A 20,598-nucleotide genomic window follows, 5' to 3' on the forward strand; every position below is an offset into this window, starting at 1 on the left:
ACTACTCTGTAACGGAGGTCAAAAGATGATGTAATCTGGCTAGTAGAGTTAAGCAGGATTTGATTCATTGTCTGAACCCTGCCCTGTTTCCAAGGAATAATGCTTTACATACTGTCTGAGCATGTACTCTGGATTCTGTGGTTAGGAGCCACTTCCTTCATTGTTACAGTACATGGACCAGAGCTCCTTTTCTTCTTTTACATTTCGTCAGTTTGCTAGTCAGTCTGCATTGAAACTCATCTGAATTCCATCTCTTCAGAGAAAAAGCACCTTTACCTAGTTCCTTCCCCTTCATTCCCTGTCTTTTTGTTCAGCACATCCATTATATTTCTCAAAGGCACAGTGGAAATGCACAACTCAGGTGGGGTTGTCTCAGCTCAGAACCAACAGCTATTCAAAAATGACCATGGAAAATGCGTATGTTTAAAGCTCTGTTTAAGTGACGCACATCTTAGGAAATGGTCCGTGTTATGGAATGCCTCCTAATTGTATTTGTCAGAGACTCAAATACATCATCTTTTTGATTTAATCAACCTTTATTTGTTTGGAAAATGAGTAAATTGGAGTGGAAAAGTACTTAAATATCTCTTATCTAAAATTCATAAAGTAGAAACACATTTTAAAATAACGATTTTATAGGGACAAAAGTATAGTTTCATGACAGAGCATGTATATAGCGTATTCCAGGCCCTGGGTTGATCCTTAGCACTGCAAAAATCAATATAAGGGAATATAAGTAAAATATAGGCTGTATAAATTAAAGATAAGCCTTTCTAATAATGATGAAGATACTAAAATCAGACTAGAATATAGTTCTTGATATGAACTATGAACATAAATTTATGTATTAGATGATTTTAATTTTATTTCATGGTTGATTTTCCTTAGAAAAATACATTTATTTCATATACTATAGTAATTTATTCTCCTAAAATTATAGTTTTAGTCTTAATATGTACTTTCTTCATATTGGTTGCCAAACTGGTTTTCTAAATTTGAAAATAGTCTCTTGGGTTGAGTTGGTATTTTTCAACAAAGAGTAATGTAGAGTTAAATTTTCTACAAAAATTTTGGCATAGTTGAGTTTGATTTTATATGTATATATCTCTTCTAGACCTTCATGAAAATAAAAAAGTTGCTTTTTATTTAGCTTTTGGTTAATTTTCCATAACTAGAATAAATATACATAAGATAGAAATGTTTCATAACTTTCAATCCAATGATGTAAATAAGTGTTTTTCTGAAATACTGGGTATTTACATGAAATTTGAATCTTATTTAAATTAAATATTCTTACATGATCACTAAGTGAATCAGTACAATTCAAATTGTATGTAAAGTGCCATAAGTTTCTAAAACAGTCTCAGTAAGCATTTCAAGAATTGCAGTGTCTATTATTGTACAAAGTCTATGTTCACTAGTGTCTTAGCTGCAAAGTAGTCTTAGTGTGCTCATAGTTACCAGCTGGGGTATCAGTGATGCTCTAGAACCTTAGTGTACAATGGAAAAAAGTATGCCATCTATGAAGCATAGCTTCCCACTTCATTAACAACATTAAACCTTTCTTGATGGCCAGATTCTGATAGTTCTGACAACATTCTGAGGCTCCTAAGTGTTTTACCATTGTACTTAAGTTGTAATCTGCAAGGAACTTTCAAAGTTGTTAAGATGTTTATTTCTTTGTTTCTAAAACAATGTTTCTATAGTACTAATTTATAACCATGTCATGATCTGGCTCAAATCTCTATAGGCTTGTGTATAATCATCAGACTTTTCCTTCCTGTATGAACTGATCTTCTCTTTTTATTGAGATACAAAGACCAATTTCAGCACATCTTATCCACAAGCATTTCACAATGTATTTTAAAGTAGTCAGTGTATATTTTTGTTTAAAATTAGCATGGTCTTTATTGTCACAATCATTACAAAGATTAGGCAAATTTAAAGATAGGAATTTGAAGTACACTACTAAATCTGTATGTATTTATAACATTGGTGTTGATTGGTTGATCTTTTCTCTCTTTTTTTCTTTCAGTTATCTGGTAGTATTTTGGATGTATACAGTGATGAGCAGGGCATTTCTCCAGTTAATGCTGGTCTTACGAATGCCTCTTGTCCAAGTATTCTACACATGAAAAAGGAAATTGCAGGTAATGTTGATTTTTAAAGTTTTACCTTTCAAACTTTTTGTCACTTCAGAAGATATGAATGACATGCAGTTATGCTGAATAGATTTTTAAACCGTGATTACAATGGCTAAAAGGGAGAAGTGTTGAGAGTAAATACATCATTTCCTAGGCATTAGGTTAATATCATTTACATTTTTAACTGAATAAATTCAATATTTTAGTGGCTCCTTATACATGTCTCTCAAACATTTGCAATATAATCCCATCTTTTTTGGCCAAGGATCTAGAAGAAGATTAAGCAACTGTTGTGACTTAGAGTCTTTTATGAGACTGTGTTCTAGAAGTTATCCAGGTACAGATTGTGACATGTGATTGGACCTAGACAATATACTTAAAAGTTGGTACATACACAGGTTGAGAAAATGTTGTAGGTTAACATGTAGTCTTGCTTTGTAATTGCATGGGCCTCTCTAGAAAGTTCTATAGATGATACAATGTAAGTAGCTTTAGGAGCTGCCTTGGACATTTCCTTGAGATTCTGTTGGTATCAGAAACCCAGTTAATGCTTAAGGAATTACCCAGGTTATGGATACCAGGGATTAAGATCACTGTGAAATCTTTTGAAGGGTGTTAACTACCCATCCTGTAGCGAACTTTGGCATTTCCTGAGTGGTAGAATTGTTTTGACATGAATCTTTGAGCTATATAACTAGCTCCCATTCTTTTGATATAACATAATTATTTTGGAAGAGATTAGCTTAATTTCTGAATCTAAACATTATGGGAATAACAGTATAAATTGGTGAAGAGCTTACCATCTTCTATGCACCATGTCTGCTCATTTGTTGTCAGACAGCTATAGTATTATATTCATTTAACTAGTGAGGAGTCTAAGGTATCACGTTTGGTAACTGATCACATGATTGTTTAGTGGAAATCCAGGAAGCAGATTAGGCTTATATTACTCTGGGTCTTAAAGGGATTCCATTGTCTTTTACTAAAAATCCCTTCATATTTGCACCAGATATATTATTACACCATTCTAGAACAAGTAATGTTCTATTTCTTTAGGTAATGTTTCTGAACATTGTAGAGAAGGTGGAACTAAGTCCCATTTCAATTATTGTTCTTTTGTTCAGAAACTGACAGTAGAGCTTTGGCGAAGGAGAGACAGAAAAAGGACAACCACAATCTCAGTGAGTATGTTTCCCTTTTCTTCAAACAAAGTTAATATAGAGAAAATGCACAGAGATAAAGGATAGAATTTTTTGCTGTCATATAATTAGTAGTAGAAATTGAAATGTTGAAATGAATTGTTCATGCTTAGCACCTTGAGCCGGTTTTGAAAATGCAAAGCTTAAAATCTCTTGAAAAGGTCTTGCATTTTCAGAAAATGAAGCTACCTGAATTCTGTTTTGACCCTGTCTTCCTGGGGAGGGTGTGCTGGACTATGATAAGTACATTTGCTTACCCTTGAGCAGTGTCGTGATTCACCAACTCACAGACTTAAAGAAACAAACCTGCCATGAAATGTACTTCACTGTCAGCAGCAAGTAGACACCCTCATTTATCAGTATCTCTTTGAGTTGTTATCTGTGAGGCATAGCTTATGTTGCAATGCTGAATTCTGCATGCCTTCTTTAGGTTAGTTTGACTCTGATTACCAATCACATGAGAAGAAGTGATGAAGGTGAGAGTGGTAGATTGGCATCAGAGTGCTCAGTCTTGTCTTAAGAGCTTCTCAATCTCAAGTGACTTCTACTAATTGAGTGAGAAACAGCTTTGTTCTAAGAGGCAAGTCACAACAGGAAGAGTAACAATGAAACCAGGAAAGAGTATAGCCTCGAGTCAAACCTGCAATTTTCTCATGTGCAACGGATAGAAATTCATTCTGCATGTCCTCGTGAAACACAGACCAGTCCTTGTACCTGCTATGTCAGACTGATGAGAGTTAACTGACTATTAGCAGAGCCGGCCCTCGCTTCTCACTCTTTTGGACCATGGCCTTTAGATTCCCTTAGTCCTCAGGTACATTGCAGGCAACTCTGATTTAGAATATGAAATGAGGGAGTGTGCAGAACTAATGATTAGTACAGAGTTGATATACTGAGGAACCATGGGTCTCACAAAATTTCTGCCTTTGCTGTCTCTTTCTGTCTTTTATATAGGCAGCAGGTCCTTTAATGTATAGTATGATTGTTGCCTGCCATGTGTCTCAGCAAAGTATTTTATAATTGGATTCTTATGCTAAATGATTTTATTCTGAGGTTAAATCAATGTTTAAAATTTAGTTCCATGTACTTTGTCTATGACAAATGCAAAACTTTTAAAACTACAGAACCTGTGAGATCATTGCAAAGTCACAAAGGAATCTCCCTTTATCTGATGCCTCAATATGTAAAAGTTAGAAATCAAATTTGAAAAATGCTAAATCCTTATTAAAACCGGGAAGGCCAAGAATAGTTGGGAAGTTCTCAGGTCTTCTGAGTTTGGCCTGGGAAAGCTGACATACCAGCTTTTATCTTGCAACCTACTTCTCATCTCTTTCAGGTTTTTGCTCTGAGTAGCTTTGACATGGGTCAACACCCCACTCCATACATATACTACCCTTTGGCTACACACAATTAGAGGTGTGATCTCCTTCTCTAAGGGCAGGAAAGCTTAGACTGAGGCCTGGAAATGAGCCCTAAAGAGAAGGAGGAAATTCCTCTGGTAAGTTAGCCAGACTGCCATTCAGTAGGATTCTCATGGCCTTGGTCTGCTTTAATCTACGTGCCTGGAAAAGGCAAAAATGCTCTACTGAATGCCAGTCAGGGTTGGACTCCTCTTTGCCTGGATTTAGGGACTAGATTTATTAAATGAATGACACACATAGTAAAAATTTGTTATTTGTTAAAATGAAAAATTTTAAAGTAACTTGTATATACAAGAAAAAACGTTGAGGAACTGAAGTTGTAATTATCCATTTAAAATCTTATAGGTAGAATCTAAAGAAAGTGAAGAAGCTTTTGATAGTATACAACAAAGTGGAGTTATGTAAAATATTTTGAACATAAGACTACCCTAATTTGAGATATGTCATAAACTTTCTTCATTGTTGTATATTTTATCTATGGTACAGAATATAATGTATGTGTACACAGAATTGTTATCAAATCTCACTGGGACATATATGTTTTCCTAATACTTGTCCTTTTGTTTATTTATGTAGTATTATTTAGCTACTTTGTAAGTCATCTATGAGGGAGCAAGGGGACTAGGGAGGAGGCCAAACAAGTTCGATGAATGATTGATTCCAATTAGAATGTGCTGATTCAGAAATTAAAGCTTATTAATGGTACCTCGTTTTGCAAAGGTTTGTGAAGGCCCATAATATTTGTTAATGACTGTCCTAATCTCATGTGGCACATCTTAGTGGTCAAGTTAACGCTCTTTGGGTATTTTACAGTGTTTGTGAAGTATGCCTTTTTTTCCCATGGTCTTTTTCCTCAATGTTCCAGACTACTTTCTACATGTAACTTACTGAAAAAGTATTAAGTAGGGTGAACATAGGGAGTTCATAGTATCACTGAACTGAACAGTGAATAGTTTCTCTACATATACAAAATTGCTGTAAATAATGAACGTATAGAAAATTAAAGAGGGAAAAATCTTAAATAGCTTTTATCAATAGCTGTCAGATGCCTGCCATTACACATGCAATATCAGCCTCACCTAATGATCTAATTTCAGAAGCGCATATATTGACTCTACAAAAATCAGAATTTCTAGGTTAGGTAAAATACGTTCAACAATCTTTCCAAATACGTCTGATTCCAGCAAGAGTTTAAAAACTACTTACCTATGTATTATTGAAAACTTGAAATTGAAAAAATAATGCCAACAAGATGATGCCGTGGGTAAAGGTGTTGCTGCCAAGCCTGACATCCTGAGTTTCATCCCTAGGATCTACACTGTAGAAGGAGAGAAGTTATTAACACAAGTTGTTCTTCAATCTGCTCCCCCCCACATTACTAATAAGTGAATACATGGTCCTTAAACAAAAACAAACTAGTCATGTAGTTTATGTACATTTAGTTAGCACTTCTCACATAGGCTGAGCTCTCTGGAGATACAGTCATAGTTAGCGATCATGTATACTTACAATGTACTATACATTGAGGACAGTTTATGAGAAGAGTAAAGCATGGTGATGGCCTAGAAAGATTACACTAACAGACTGCTAGAATATGTATCTGTGAAGTATTAACCAAACAGAATAAACATATGAGTCGATATATGTGTATGTATATAACATTGTGAGCAAATTCAAAGAATAAAGGTGCTTTGGGAAAATATTTTATTTTGTTATAAAGTATATATTCACAATTCCACTAGTAAAATTTTTACTTTTAGTTTATGGTATAATTAAATTTTTATCTTATTATTAACAGCTTTCTTATGACTAACAGGATTTTTTTCTTTTTACTATTTTTAAAAGATCATTAAATTTACAGCTGACCAACAGTGAACTGTGCTTTAATGAGAATAATCAATAATATTTCTTTCTTAATAGTTGAAAGAAGAAGAAGGTATAATATTAATTACCGAATCAAGGAGCTTGGCACTCTTATTCCAAAGTCTAATGATCCGTAAGTTCAAAATCATTTCCACAATAACGTTGTAGTTTCAGTACCCCACAAATGGGTGGGTGGGAAAAGGGAGGACAGATCCAATGACCAGGAAAGGAAGCATCTGATAGCGAAGATAAGTCTACTTCTGGTCTCTCTTTAAAATATCTATTTCATTGTGATAATTATCAGGCATCCAGGCATTTCCTACACTCATTCTTCTGATCATAAGTATAAGTATATAAGTTCACCTCAGAACGTAGGGTAATAGCATTTCTTCAAACTTTAAGCTTTATATGAACATTAAGATTAAATTGTCATAATTTCAAATATATTAAATTTCTGGAGATACACATACACAAAAAATGGAATTGTGAAAATACTATTGATTGACGCAAGATGATTCTCATGGCAAACATAAAGCCAGATGTGATGTTTGAGATCGCAAATATCAAAAAAATAATCAATCAAAATTTCAGTTCAGAATGTAGATGTTTTGTACAAAAAGCAAATCTGAAGCTTGAATGATGATTTTAAAAAATGATCTCTTCAAATATTAGTAATTACCCACAATCCAGTAATGAGGGAGTTTGATGAGGAGATACTTGGGAGAACTGAAAACATTCTTTCCTTAAATCTAAGTGTTATAACTAAATTGGGTAATTAAATAATTCAGGTTAGAAAAGAGTGTGGTATTTATCCCCATGAGCACACTAGATAGTGCAGGCATCACGGTGAACATAGACCCGATCCAGAATAGACAACTGAGGAACTCAGGCCTAATTTGGGCTATTCAAATAGTCATTCAACTCTGCTAAATTCACTAAGAGTATGGAGAGATGGGTCAGTGGTTAAGAATGCTTGCTTGGAGGAACTGAGTTTGGTTTCCAGCACCTTTGTTGGCCAACTAATCCCTGACTGGAACTCCAACATCAGGGCACCAAATATCTTCTGGCTTTTGCAGGCATCTGCACACACACTTGGCATACATGCACACAGAAAGTACACTTATAAGTAGACTTATTTAGTTTAGATATACTTGGTTTATTGTTTTAAATATATGAGTATTTTACCTGCATGTATCTATGCAGACTACGTGCATTACAAATGGCACAGAGTTTGGTATTAGATCCCCTAATACTAGAGTTATGAATGTTTGTTAGCTACTATATGGGTGTTGAGAATTGACCTTGGGTCCTCTTAAACACCGAGCCAAACCTCCAAACCATATACAAAAATTTAAAAATCAATATAAATCTGTAAAATAGAGTAGCTTATTGCCTTTCGTTTATAATTGCTTTTATAAACATATCAATAAGGTGTATGACAAGACATTTTAAAGATTAAAGAACTGTAGTCTTTAACATTTTATGTCTGTTTTAATAGTATAAATATTCTTTCTTGCTTAACTCATGGTATAGCATAGGATGACAAGCTTTCCATATAAATATCTAAAGCTTTAAGTTTTATAAAAGTTGCATTGCAGTTATGTAATTCTGAATGAAAAGTAGCATCACTATGTTAAGGTGAGGGTCAAACTAAAAACTAAAACACAATCTGAAGACAATGTAAGTATTAAGCAAGATTATAAATTTGAAGAAATATCTTTTTGTTGCTTCTGTTGTAGAGATGACAACCATTAAGATGATTAATTATATATATATTAAACATATATATATATATATATATATATGTTTAATAAAATAGCTGTATGTGGTAGCTCACATTAGCAATTCCAGTACTTTTAGAGTCAGGAGGATTACAATGAGTCTGAGGTCAATATTGGCTATGTACTAATTTCTAGGCTATCCTGGGCTACATAATAAATGATGTCTCAAAAGACAAAACTGGACAACACTATCAAAAAAAAAAAAAAAAAAGGAGAAAGCCACACTTTTAAAGAAGACCAGTAAAGCAAGCAAGGAGACCTGGAGCTCACTAAATGTCATGTGTGTCTGAGCACAGGCATGGTGGAATATCCCCTGTGAGGGTATTTCCATCTCTTGAGGCTGAATTTTGGGAAATGAGAGCAGTGCTACTTTAAAGATGCTGAATTCAGTGGCATAGCCACTTTTATATACCAAAACATTCAGAAATTTATTTTACTTTGCAGATCAAAATCACAGAATTAAAAATAAAATCATACAAAAAAAACTATAGTTGAGAAATATAATTTGAGACAAATACAAATCAGACATGTCCTGGTATTTTATATATATATATATATATATATATATATATATATATATATATATATTTGGTTATAAAATTTCAATGGTTTGAAGTGGCTGTCAGACCCAAGGTGACAGCTGATGTATATTTCTGCAGCTTTACCTGAAGAAAATTCTATCCCAGTTTATACCTTAGGCCTTATTCATCTGTTTAGTTCTTCTCCTAAAAGTGTTCAGTTTCTCAAGGATAATTGGTTTTTGGAAAACAAAAATCAATGTCCCTGTTTTTTGTTTAGCAATCCGTTTACATCCCACATTTCCATAACATATATTCTTTCAAAATGTTGTTAATACTTTGATATTTGAAATTATCTTGGGAGAGAGGACATTGATATGTATATGAAATACTTTAATCATTCGAAAGCACAGCATCAGCTCTTTAAATTTTGTCAAATGCAGCACACTTTAAAAACAGTTGAGAGAGTACTGTGTTTTCCCTTCCCATTTTGTAGAGTTATTTTAGACTCAGATAAGTAGGGCTTTGGGTGCACAGATAAGTACAGATTTGGGTGTAATTGTCCTATGCTTAACATTTCTTTCTTTAGTTTAGAATTTTACGTATATATACAAACAAATGTGATCATTTCTTCCCTCAACATTCCCCATATTCCACAAACAGCCTCCTCCCAACATCATCATCACACACACACATACACACACCACATTTTCACACCCCCACACACTGACACACACATTCACACATACACTACCACACACTCACATACACACACTTACACACACTCACACACACACTCATACACATGCTCACATCCACATCCACTCCCATACACACTCATACACACATACTCTCACACACATCCATATACACACAATCATGCACGCTTTCATAAACACACAAATATACACACACATTCATATACACTCACAAACTCACAAACACACACACATCCAACTAGGTCCATTTAGTGTCGGCCATATATGCATGGGTGTGGCCCATAACCTTTGCTTTCTATGCTTTCTCTTTCATGCCCCCTGCCCCCTCCATGGGAGGATATGAAACACAAATAATGTTACATAGGGTTCCTGTTACTACTTAAGAGTTCTAATTCTGGAGACCACATTATTTCTCAGTTACGGGTACTTTCTGGTTAAACGACAAAAATGACTTGTCTTTTTATAATAACTTCAGTATGAGTGAAATCCCTGTCAATAGGTTTCATCCTAATAGTCATGTTGGCCCTAGGAAACTGGTAATCACAATGAGCAAACATTGAGTTGGCTTGGTGCATTTCAGTAGATAAGTGTCTACTCAGAAAGTCTGTAAACATTTCTTCTGAATGTACGAAAATCATCTTCCTTTAATTATTCCATAATTAATTATTCATCATTAATTATCTGTAATTGCTGCTAATGCCATGGACAGACACCAAGCTGAGCTTCCACGAGTAATATTCAAATAGATGTGCCATAGACTTTGTATTCCTACATCTGACCCATACTAAAAAAATGATTAACTTTATTACAGTTTATAAAGATTATTTGAACCAGAAATATTTTCTATATAGTTTTAGACCATGTAAAACAAAAACAGCTGTAGGGAAATGTTACTTTTTCTTATATGCCTATTTTATATTGTATGTAAATAATTGTTTGGAACAGGGGAGATGGCTCAGTGAGTAGTACTTGTTATTCAAGCATGAGGCTCTAAGTCCAGATCCCAACACCCACATAAAAATCTAGCTTGTATGTGCTCGCCTACTGTTGGGAATTGGGGTCAGGGAAATCCTGGAGCTTGGTTGGCCATTTAAAATGAAGGAGAGACATTCAGGTTCAGTGACCAGCATTTTCTCACCACTGTAATTAATGTTTGATAATTAGCTTGTTCTTCTTCCTAATGTGTCTTGATAGTTCTCATGCAACATTAGATCCATAATGTTTTCAAACATTAAAATAATTATTAGCCTTTTGTATACTTCCAAATTTATCTTTCTCCTATATGACAAGCATTTTAATATTTTCTATGCTAATACTTAAAAAGTTTTTCAATGTTTTATGAATTCTATGAATTTATCTTAAAGATTTAAAAATATTAAAGTATCTAAAAGTACTTTTCTGAATCCAGTTTTAAAAATAACAATGTTATCATCTGTGTAGAAAAATTGATTAAATGGTTTCAGGAAGTTTGGTTTATTGCATAAAGAAATGTTTCCCAACTCTGCTGTTGGGAAACCACTCCGTATCATCATTCAGGGAAGAATGTATTTTTTATTTCTTAGAAACAAAAGCAACCATATTAGGAAATAGGTTAAAAGATTGGTACATTTGAAATGATCTTAAAAAATTTAGGTTTAAGTCATCAGTAATGTACATTTCCTAGTTCATTAATGCAGAAATACTGCACATAGATTTTAATCTTAGAGTTAATAATAAAAGCAATTTTCACTAAAAATATAAAAACTGTAATGGTAGAATCATGATATTGCATTTAGCTCTCCCACAAAAAGTCACTTTATTACTTTCTTTTGACACTTATTTTCATTCTGGGATTAATTTTACTATATAAGGGCTTCTTAACTATTCTATTAAAATTTCTATTCAGAAGCAATAATATCTAAGAGTGAATAATAGTCATGTAAATCATTATTTCATATTAATGTAAAAGATTTTGTAAGTTCTTATGAATTCTGCTGACATGCACAATTGTGAAAAGGTTATCTCTCCCTTCTACAGTGATATGCGCTGGAACAAAGGCACCATTCTAAAAGCATCAGTGGACTACATCAAGTGGCTACAAAAAGAACAACAGAGAGCCCGGGAGTTAGAACACAGACAGAAGAAATTGGAGCACGCTAACCGGCAGCTTAGGCTCCGGATTCAGGTTGTTATGTGATGCCTGTCATGAGCTGCACAGTTATCTCACTGTTCTTATTTATTGGTTTCATTTATACATTATTTATTAACAATATTTTTATTTGAAAAAAATAACTTTACTATCTCTTAGGAGGTTCTGAATTGAATTGTTTTAGTTTGCTTTTCTGATTAGTCATCTAAGACCAAGATGACTTAAATCGGCATAGAGTGGATGAGAATTAATTACCAAATGTAGAAAATAACGTCGATTTAATACACACATGATATTATCTCAACACACTCTCATCCAGGAGACATAAACAACACAACAAAATGTAGCTTATGTTTTTTGTGAGATGATTTTGGACACTAAATCTCTCTCATCTCTTTAGTTTCTTTAGTCATGTTAGTGGATTTCACTGTGACAAGGCATATATTACTAGTTTACATTGTAACTTCTTGTCTGTTCATCTGTCACAAAATATTAAAGTAGTGGCATGATAACGCTACCTCTTTCTAACGCAAACGTGCATATGGTCACTCACACACTTTATTACACTGAAATGCTCTCGAGTTATGGGAGGCGATTAATCAAGAGGAATAAATGGAAAACTTTCCACCATTTACGTATTACACTACCTATTCCAAGTCACTACGCAGCCATCACACCCCATGTAGCTTATAGACAATAAGATGTCTTTTTAAAAATTAAATAATTTTAGGCATTGTAAGCACATCAGATTTCTTTATTTATAGTTTGCACACCTCTTCCTTTTGAACACTAATATTTTTTTATTTCTAATTTGTTTTCAATAATTATGTCAATCTTTCCAATGCATTATTTAATACTTCTTATTGGAAATTGCAGGAACTAGAAATACAAGCACGTGCTCACGGTCTACCAATCCTGGCTTCACTCAGCACAGCTGATTTTGGTACACACATCACCAAGCAGCAGACCCATACTGAGAAGAACTCAGTAGGCTGTTGCCAACAACTGACTCCATCTCAGGGGACAAGCCCGGAGTTCTATGAGCAAGGCGTGGCTTTCTCTGATCCATTGTCTCACTTCACAGATTTATCATTTAGTGCGGCTTTGAAAGAGGAACAAAGATTGGATGGCATGCTACTAAGCGATACAATATGCCCCTTCGGGACAGACCCACTACTCTCTGCCATTTCCCCTGCAGTTTCCAAAGCGAGCAGTCAAAGCAGCCTAAGCTCAGAGGATGGCGATGAACTGTAAGCCACAAACAGGCTCAAGTCATCAACTAGGAAGCAACTCCATGCTGGTGCTATTGAATTGTGATCTGTGTTTCATACATCGCTTTCACTTAACTCTCTGAAAGAAATTATATTAGACTGTGGGGAAAAAATGATTAGATGTGATGGAAGAATTCATGGGAAGAAGAAACATGATGCTAAAGAATCATTGAAGATCACAGTATTGTTGCCCGCTTTGTCTACAGAGTTCAGATTTCCTTACATTTAATTTTCCTGGAACGTGGTTCAACTTAATAACGGTTCTTGTGTTGATACCTTCAGATAGTGACATAAAATATTACTGGAGCTACGGTCCTTCAAGGGATTGTAACATCCCTCTCCCCTCTCACTCACTTCCACATTCTGTGTCACCTTCTACAACATCATTTTCTGAAGATTCGTGACTAACAAATTGGTGATAATTTCTTATCCTTTGTCTGATGGACATATTATGCATGGTTGAATCCTTGGGGGGGGATACATAAAATATTTTTTTTCATTTAAACTTGAAACTAAGTCTATAATAAACGTGAGATTTCTTTCAAAATAGAGCAAAAAATATGTCTAAAAATATTATTTCCTAAAATTATATTCTGACTCTTTTAATCAGTTCAATGAAATTAATTCCAAAGATCTTCCTGCAGATTTATGTACCTGTGCTTTCTTCAGATAAAGCAACACATTGAGGAATTCCCTCCAGGGCATGTTTCTGCATTTTAATTTTTTTACACATATACACATATACACAATGGAGGTAGGATAGATTGTTTCATTCTGCTTCATTCCTCTGATTATCTGATCAATGCCATAAACTATATTCATTTTTTTTTGTTCTTAAAAGTATGTTGTATAATCAATTTTAGCAACTAAAATATAAAACATCCTCATACTAGGAAAAATTATCTCGTATGTAACATTTGCCATTTAGATATGTATTTCTTGTTCACATAGATTATCACAAAAATTTACACGATATTGGATATTAGACTACCAACTGATCATCTGTAAACTGGAACTACATTTTATTTTTTCAGATGTGAAAAGAACGATGTTCTTTTTGCTTTGAAATTGAGAGTTCCCTGTGGTCTGACCTTTGTTACTATTTAGTATAATATAAGTATTTGAATATATAGTTTTTCATTTGTACTTTTCTTCTCCAAATTTCTAAACTTTGGGAATTTTATTAGCGCACATGGTGTTCTGTGTGACATTATGGGTGGACCACAATGAATGATCATGAATCAGTCAATGTTGGTGAGGGAATGCTTAAAACTGCACTAGGCCCTGTGAGACTGTTGAACAGATGGGAAATATAGTCTCTGATTCTTAAGAAGGCATGTAACAAAACCACATAAAGCAAAACCAAAAGATAGAAGATGTGCAGAATTAAAATCTAAACATCAGCTGTGAAATAGAAGGGTTCAAAATAATGAAGATGATTACAAAGTTGAGTGGTAAACACATCGTGTAAAGTACATAAGTTATAAAAATGGGGGTTTATATACAGCACAAATATTAACCAAATGAGTGAAGAAAATACATGGGACATTTTAATGACAGTTCTGTATACCTTCCTTCAGGTGTTGTAGCAAAAAGTAAGTCTAGACTGCAATAATATAGTAGAGATGAGATTTGTTACTAGAATGGTTAAGTAACAAAGTTTGTAGTTCTTGGTTGAGTTGTGATCTCTGAAATATTCAGACAGGTTTAATACTTTGTCCACAATACATCATCAAAAACTTTTTGGTTCTTATGCTAGTGAAATTGCTGAAACGCAAGATCCTTTTGGGTATCAACAGTCTCTTGTTCATCATATATCAGCTCTGACTCTGGGATACTAGAATAACTTAATTGTTTGAGGTGGAAAAGCCATTCATAATTTTTAAGAATGGCAGTTAAAGTCAAATGGGTTGGTTCAACCCAAGGCCACCTAACACTTTTAATAATGATGACAAAAGTTTTCCTCAGGGTTGATAATTTTATTTGACTTTGCGAATCAAAGAGAAATAAATTTTTTGTGTCCCATGGAGAGCGTACTATTTCTAGGTAGAAGATTATTTCTTTTGTGTTTCTGCCGTCCCCCTTTTCATTATATCTAAGGCTTGCACAGGTGATCCCGCTATTCTGACATATGTTTCCATCCTCGAGAGGTAATACTCCTTCTCCAAGGAATTAAGGTCTCATAGTATTGGGTAAAATAAGGACTTGGCAGATTGATCAAGTCTAGACATAAGGTTCTGGAGAGAAGACTAATAAATTTAAACCTCTGTTTAGGATGTGTGATTTCAGGGAATTACAAAGTGGGTAAAGACACTTTAAAGACAGTGTAGAATGGTGCCATGCCCATTGTTGATCGAAATAATTTAAAATTTTTTCAACAGTAATTTTTAAGTTTTCATGGCATAGGTGTATCCAGAGCTTAGTGACAGCTATTTATTCTTTTCCTAGAAAAATGGATAACTATGTATGGACAGTAATTTGCACACACCTTAAGTTTTGAAAGCTCCCCAGAATGTCTCCATGGATACCTAGTAAAAGTTTCTGAAACACACATTCACACACAGCTACTTAACCATGTCTCCATTGGAACATGTATGCAAAACCTAATACCTTATATAGTAGACCACCTACTTAACACCGTATTATACTTCTAACAACATTGAGGTTGCAAAGGAAAGTAATGCGTACCGAATATAAAATTACTTGTCAGGAAGCTGTCCATTCACAAAGTAGTCCACATTCAAGCAACAAACTACTTCTTTTGTGTGTTATATGTTTAAATTTTAGGTTTTTTCGTGAACATTAGATTTTGAATACATCTGACAATAAGGTTTGGTACGACGCATACAAATGTCAAGTTAAAAATAATACAAACTAAAAAGTAAGTTATTTGAGCACCTAGGGGTCTTAGGAAGAACCTTAAGAAAGCTGATTAATTAAAGAATATTGTTGCAGACTTCACCTAACACAGAAACGAAAATCATTGTCAAAGAATCCTAGTACAAAAAGACTGATTATCAAGCCACTACTTAATAAACAAGTTGCTAATCATGTGAGGAAGTACTGTATAATTTCAATGATAACTTTATTTTAGTAAATGTTTGAAGATAATGTCCAAACCAACCTCTCTTCCCACTTATCAGCAACCTTGCATCCACTTCTGTTGGATTTCTTCTTGTGGATTTGCATTAATCAGTCTTTTTCATGTTCCCGTTATGTAACAATAATGAAGATCCCCCAATGACTAGATGTAGGTTTCATTTCTTTAATGCTTATTCTGCGAAACCTTTCCTGTATCTATTGGAGAACATGTTCCCAGGACTTAGGGTTTTATCAGTGACCCTGGCTTTCTCTGTAAAGGTAAAATGTTTTCTTTAAAAAATAGTCAGATGATGGAGGACCCCAGAAATAGCCTTCCTCTCTGTTTAGTCTCATTGGTTCATGCTCATACATTACTTCATAAATTGCCTCTTAATGTTTTCCTTAAAAAACACACATAATGTATTCTTTGATTTAGTATGCCCACTTAGCACAAGCTTGGGAGAAATTATATTGCATAGAAGAAAAATCATTTATTTTTCCTTTCATTTAATATTGTAAGCAACACCAGAGTTTTCTTATCTTTCATGATACTATGAAAATACCCTCTTTTCTTGTACTGTTACCAAAGGTTTTTAACATTTAAATACATGAATGTCATAACGGAATCTTCCAATTTTAGGTGGACATGTATTATTGATAGGACAGACTTATAAAAGGAATTATAAGCCTCGAAAAGAAAGTGAGTTCATAAAACTTTTCTACAATATACTTATGCTGCTATTTTCTTCCTCATGACATCTAAGATGTGCATGAAAACTGAAATCCATTAATCATGTTGCTGTTTTATCAGCGTTAGATCAACCTGGGTTTTGTGAAAACAAGCAAGGCTTGAATTTGCTTCAGTATAGATGAGGGGAAAGTACAGAGATGCTACAGAGGTGCATCAAACCTGTACAGAGATTTCATCCCTTCTGCTACTAAATGAGTGGTGAGGCTATATAAACATCTCATCATTATTTATTGATGCATATTTTTGTTTGTATGAATTTTTAATTGAAAACTATTTTTAAGTTGAGAGGAGAATCCCCACAAAATCTATCTTTCAGTAGGGCCTACTGGCATATCTCTGGAACAATAGCACTTTGGAAACTGAAACAGTTGAAATATGAGTAGAAAACCCAGGAAGGCTTCAGGGTAACTGAGACAAGCCAACATCGTAAGCTCTTTATTTGATGTTGGTGGGAGTTCTTAAAACCTATTTCACAGTTTCTGTGCCACATGCTCTTTTTGTTTTTCTACAAATTTCATGGAGAATATGAGTGATTGAGAAATTATCAGAAAAGAGTTATTTTGATGTAAACATAATCTCTCCTAGGATTTATATAATTTGAGGGCAAAATGCTTTGTGTGCATTTTATACATAAAAGGGAACTTTGTATCCTCATTGAAAGTTTTGCTCTGTGTATTTGTTAGCAGCCAAGTGATTTCTATTGTTTCTGTTATCCTATAAAATGCTCAGAAAAATTTCAGGTTTTTAGAGCGTAGAAGGTTTAAAGAATAAATATGACTTTGAAGATTGCAAAATTATCTTGTCTATTTCTATGTTACCTTTAAACAGTATATAGTTTTCTACAGAAACAAATTTTATGTTTTATTTAAATCTTATTTTGTGTAACAAATAAAATAGTAAAAGAAAGTGGTTACCATTATTTTCCAAAAAGAATTATATAACCAGTAAGCTTTCTCTTACTTTTAAAAACTATGAGTATGAATGCTTAAACAAACATTACAGAATCTTATCTAGAGGCATGGCCATTGCTTATGGCATGCCAAGCTAAAAGTTAATTCAGCTATTTAATCTTAATAATAACAATGTAGTTAAAATCATTGACTTTAATAGCATTACACATATATGAATAGCCTATGTAACATTCCTATAACTTTAGTTTAACATTGGTTATATCAAATACACATTGTTAATATAATAAGACTGTAGAATTTGTAATTATTGCTATTTTTCATTTTAATAGCAAAGTAATGTGTCTTATTTTCTATGAAAATGAGGAACATTGGTGTACTTTAATGCCTACATGAATTTTTGTACAAGTACTTTTTAAATGTACCAATATTTTCTTTGCATATGTTAAAATCAAATACCATAATCATTACATGTTTTATACAGTTCTCTTTATTCTGTCCTAGTTGAAAGACTGTCCTGAGAAATGCCATACAGGTTAATCATCTGACAGGATACTTAACAGCAGCAAGACTTCTCAACTGACAACTGCTTGCTATCTGGGCCAGGCTGACAACAACGATCCAATATTTTCCCATTATGGAAAGTAATTGTTACATACACCAATATGGTCTCCTGCCATCTGCTTCTGCATGCTGTTATGGATTTGATTTATGGAAAATATTTATCAGGATGTTGCAAAATTGCTAACAGGCATAGTGGTAGCTGTGAAATCACCACAAAACTACACAGCTTTTTAATATACCAGATACTCCCCAGATAATCTAGGATAAATAGGATACCGTAGTCTAATATGGAAAACATTTTAAAGCCACTAATTGTTATTGACTATGCCCATCCCTTGATAATTAAATTAACAAGGAGTTTCAGAAGAGTTAAGACGTTCTAATATTTAATACCATGTTTATGAATCTTGTTCTTATATTCTTCATATATCAACATGATAAAACATACCCAATTTAAGTTAATTATAAAATGATACTCTGATTAAATATAAGCTCATTACTTTTTAAGGTTAAATACTAGAAAATAAGTGCTGTAAGACACTGTCAATTCTCAAAATACAGCTCAATTTTTTCAATAATTCAATAATTTATTTATTCACTTTACATTTTGAATACAGCCTTCTCCCTCATCTCCCACTCACCCTCACAACTCCCTCCTCCTGTTACCCCTCCCCTTCTCTGAGAAGAAAGTGAAGCCCCTTTTGGGTACCACCCTGCCCTAGAACACCGAGTCCTATATAGAAAGAATAGCAAATCTAATACAGATGAAAATGTGAATTTTAATAATCCAATACAGATGTTTTAAAAAAACTCTATATAGACTAAAAAGTAGATGATGGGATCAGTTTTATTTTTGGCTTTTGAATGTATGTGTACATAGATGGTGTATTTACTTATGTGACAACTCATCTTTGTTTCAGAAAGTTTTTTATACACATGAGTATACTAGTCTTTAATCTTTATAATATCGGATATAGAAGGAATATTTGAGGTCATCATTAAATCTTTCATTGAAAACAACACACATGCACAAACACAGACAGAGAAACATGCACATGCACCTACATAGACACACATAGATGCACACACACAGTGGTACACACACATGTACACACACATGTATACATACACATATCTTGAGTTAATGCAAAAAGCTGAAGAAAGCTTTAAGACTTTAATATTTTTCACTAAAATAGTTTTGTTTACAGTTTTAAAACATGAAAATATAAACGAAGATTTTGTTATTTACCAGAAAAAAAGGTCAATATCCATCTTAAAAGTTGTTAGAGATTAAGAGTTCTGTTTATGTTCTGGCTCAAGGGTACACTATGATATCACTTATTTGTTACATAACATACCTATTGTGTTAAATAGGTATCAGTTTCATTAACTGGCAAGCATAAGTCAAGATTACAGCATTCTGGATAGTGAGGATTTTGGTAGACTCCACCACAATGTGGTTAAGGATATGATTCACATAATAAGAAAAAGTTACCTCCAGGCTATTGTTCCTCGCATGGATTATAATTTACATATTGCTTCTCCTTATGTCAAAACATCTGGTGTCTGCAAATGCTAATGTTTCCTTAAAAAGTTTCACAAGCCAGGAAAAGTGGGTTGGAAACATTGCACACGAATCGTTTAAGCATTATAATAGAATAAGAGCTTTGCTCGGAAAAAAATTAAATTGCTGCAAACAATACTATAGTCAAGAGTATAATTTATTTGCTTATACATGAACAGTAATGTGTCTATATGTAGAGAAAATGATTTTGAGTTTCATGTTAATCTCTTTAAAATACTTATGTAATTATATGGAACAGCTAGATTTTAAGATCTTCTAGAATTTCAGTCACTTTAACGGTGCTTTAAGAAGTCTGAAGTTGTATAAAGCCCACTCTTACACATCTACAACAGGATCAGGAGATACCCAAGACACTCATCAGAGAATTATGTTTCTATTTGTCCATGAAAAAACAGAAGAAATGCATTGGAAATGTAAAGAGATCTTTTCCATGTAGATCCTCAACTCAGTAGTGTGAGTCTTTGCAATGATTGCCCTAGTCTGATTATATTCTTTGTCTAATGAGGCCATTTAAGACGTTACCATTTGTAAGGCTTTTTCTTATCAGAGCCATCACTGGCTAACAGTGTCATAATGCTTTCTGGACGTATCAACCAACTGTCTCTCAAAGTCTACTCTTGGATTTTTATCCAAGGCATAGATTATCTACATGAATGGTCATAGAC

At 33.7% G+C, this 20,598-nt stretch overlaps 1 protein-coding gene across 4 annotated transcripts in view; it reads left to right on the forward strand.

The window, feature by feature from the left end:
* Tfec (transcription factor EC) overlaps nucleotides 1–17,670 on the forward strand; it is a 134,308-nt gene extending 116,638 nt beyond the window's left edge. For 3 of the 4 annotated variants that reach the window (XM_076913675.1, XM_034519425.2, XM_034519426.2), the window contains 5 exons: nucleotides 2,036–2,150; nucleotides 3,269–3,325; nucleotides 6,685–6,760; nucleotides 11,662–11,809; nucleotides 12,650–17,670. In XM_076913675.1, coding sequence (XP_076769790.1) covers nucleotides 2,036–2,150; nucleotides 3,269–3,325; nucleotides 6,685–6,760; nucleotides 11,662–11,809; nucleotides 12,650–13,027 — 774 coding nt within the window. In that variant the 3' untranslated portion in view covers nucleotides 13,028–17,670. The remainder of the gene's footprint in view (nucleotides 1–2,035; nucleotides 2,151–3,268; nucleotides 3,326–6,684; nucleotides 6,761–11,661; nucleotides 11,810–12,649) is intronic. The other variant, XM_076913676.1, reaches the window with a different exon arrangement.
* Nucleotides 17,671–20,598: the final 2,928 nt, after the last annotated feature.

The sequence above is a fragment of the Arvicanthis niloticus genome, chromosome 15, assembly GCF_011762505.2.
Source record: "Arvicanthis niloticus isolate mArvNil1 chromosome 15, mArvNil1.pat.X, whole genome shotgun sequence".
Taxonomy (NCBI): Eukaryota; Metazoa; Chordata; class Mammalia; order Rodentia; family Muridae; genus Arvicanthis; species Arvicanthis niloticus.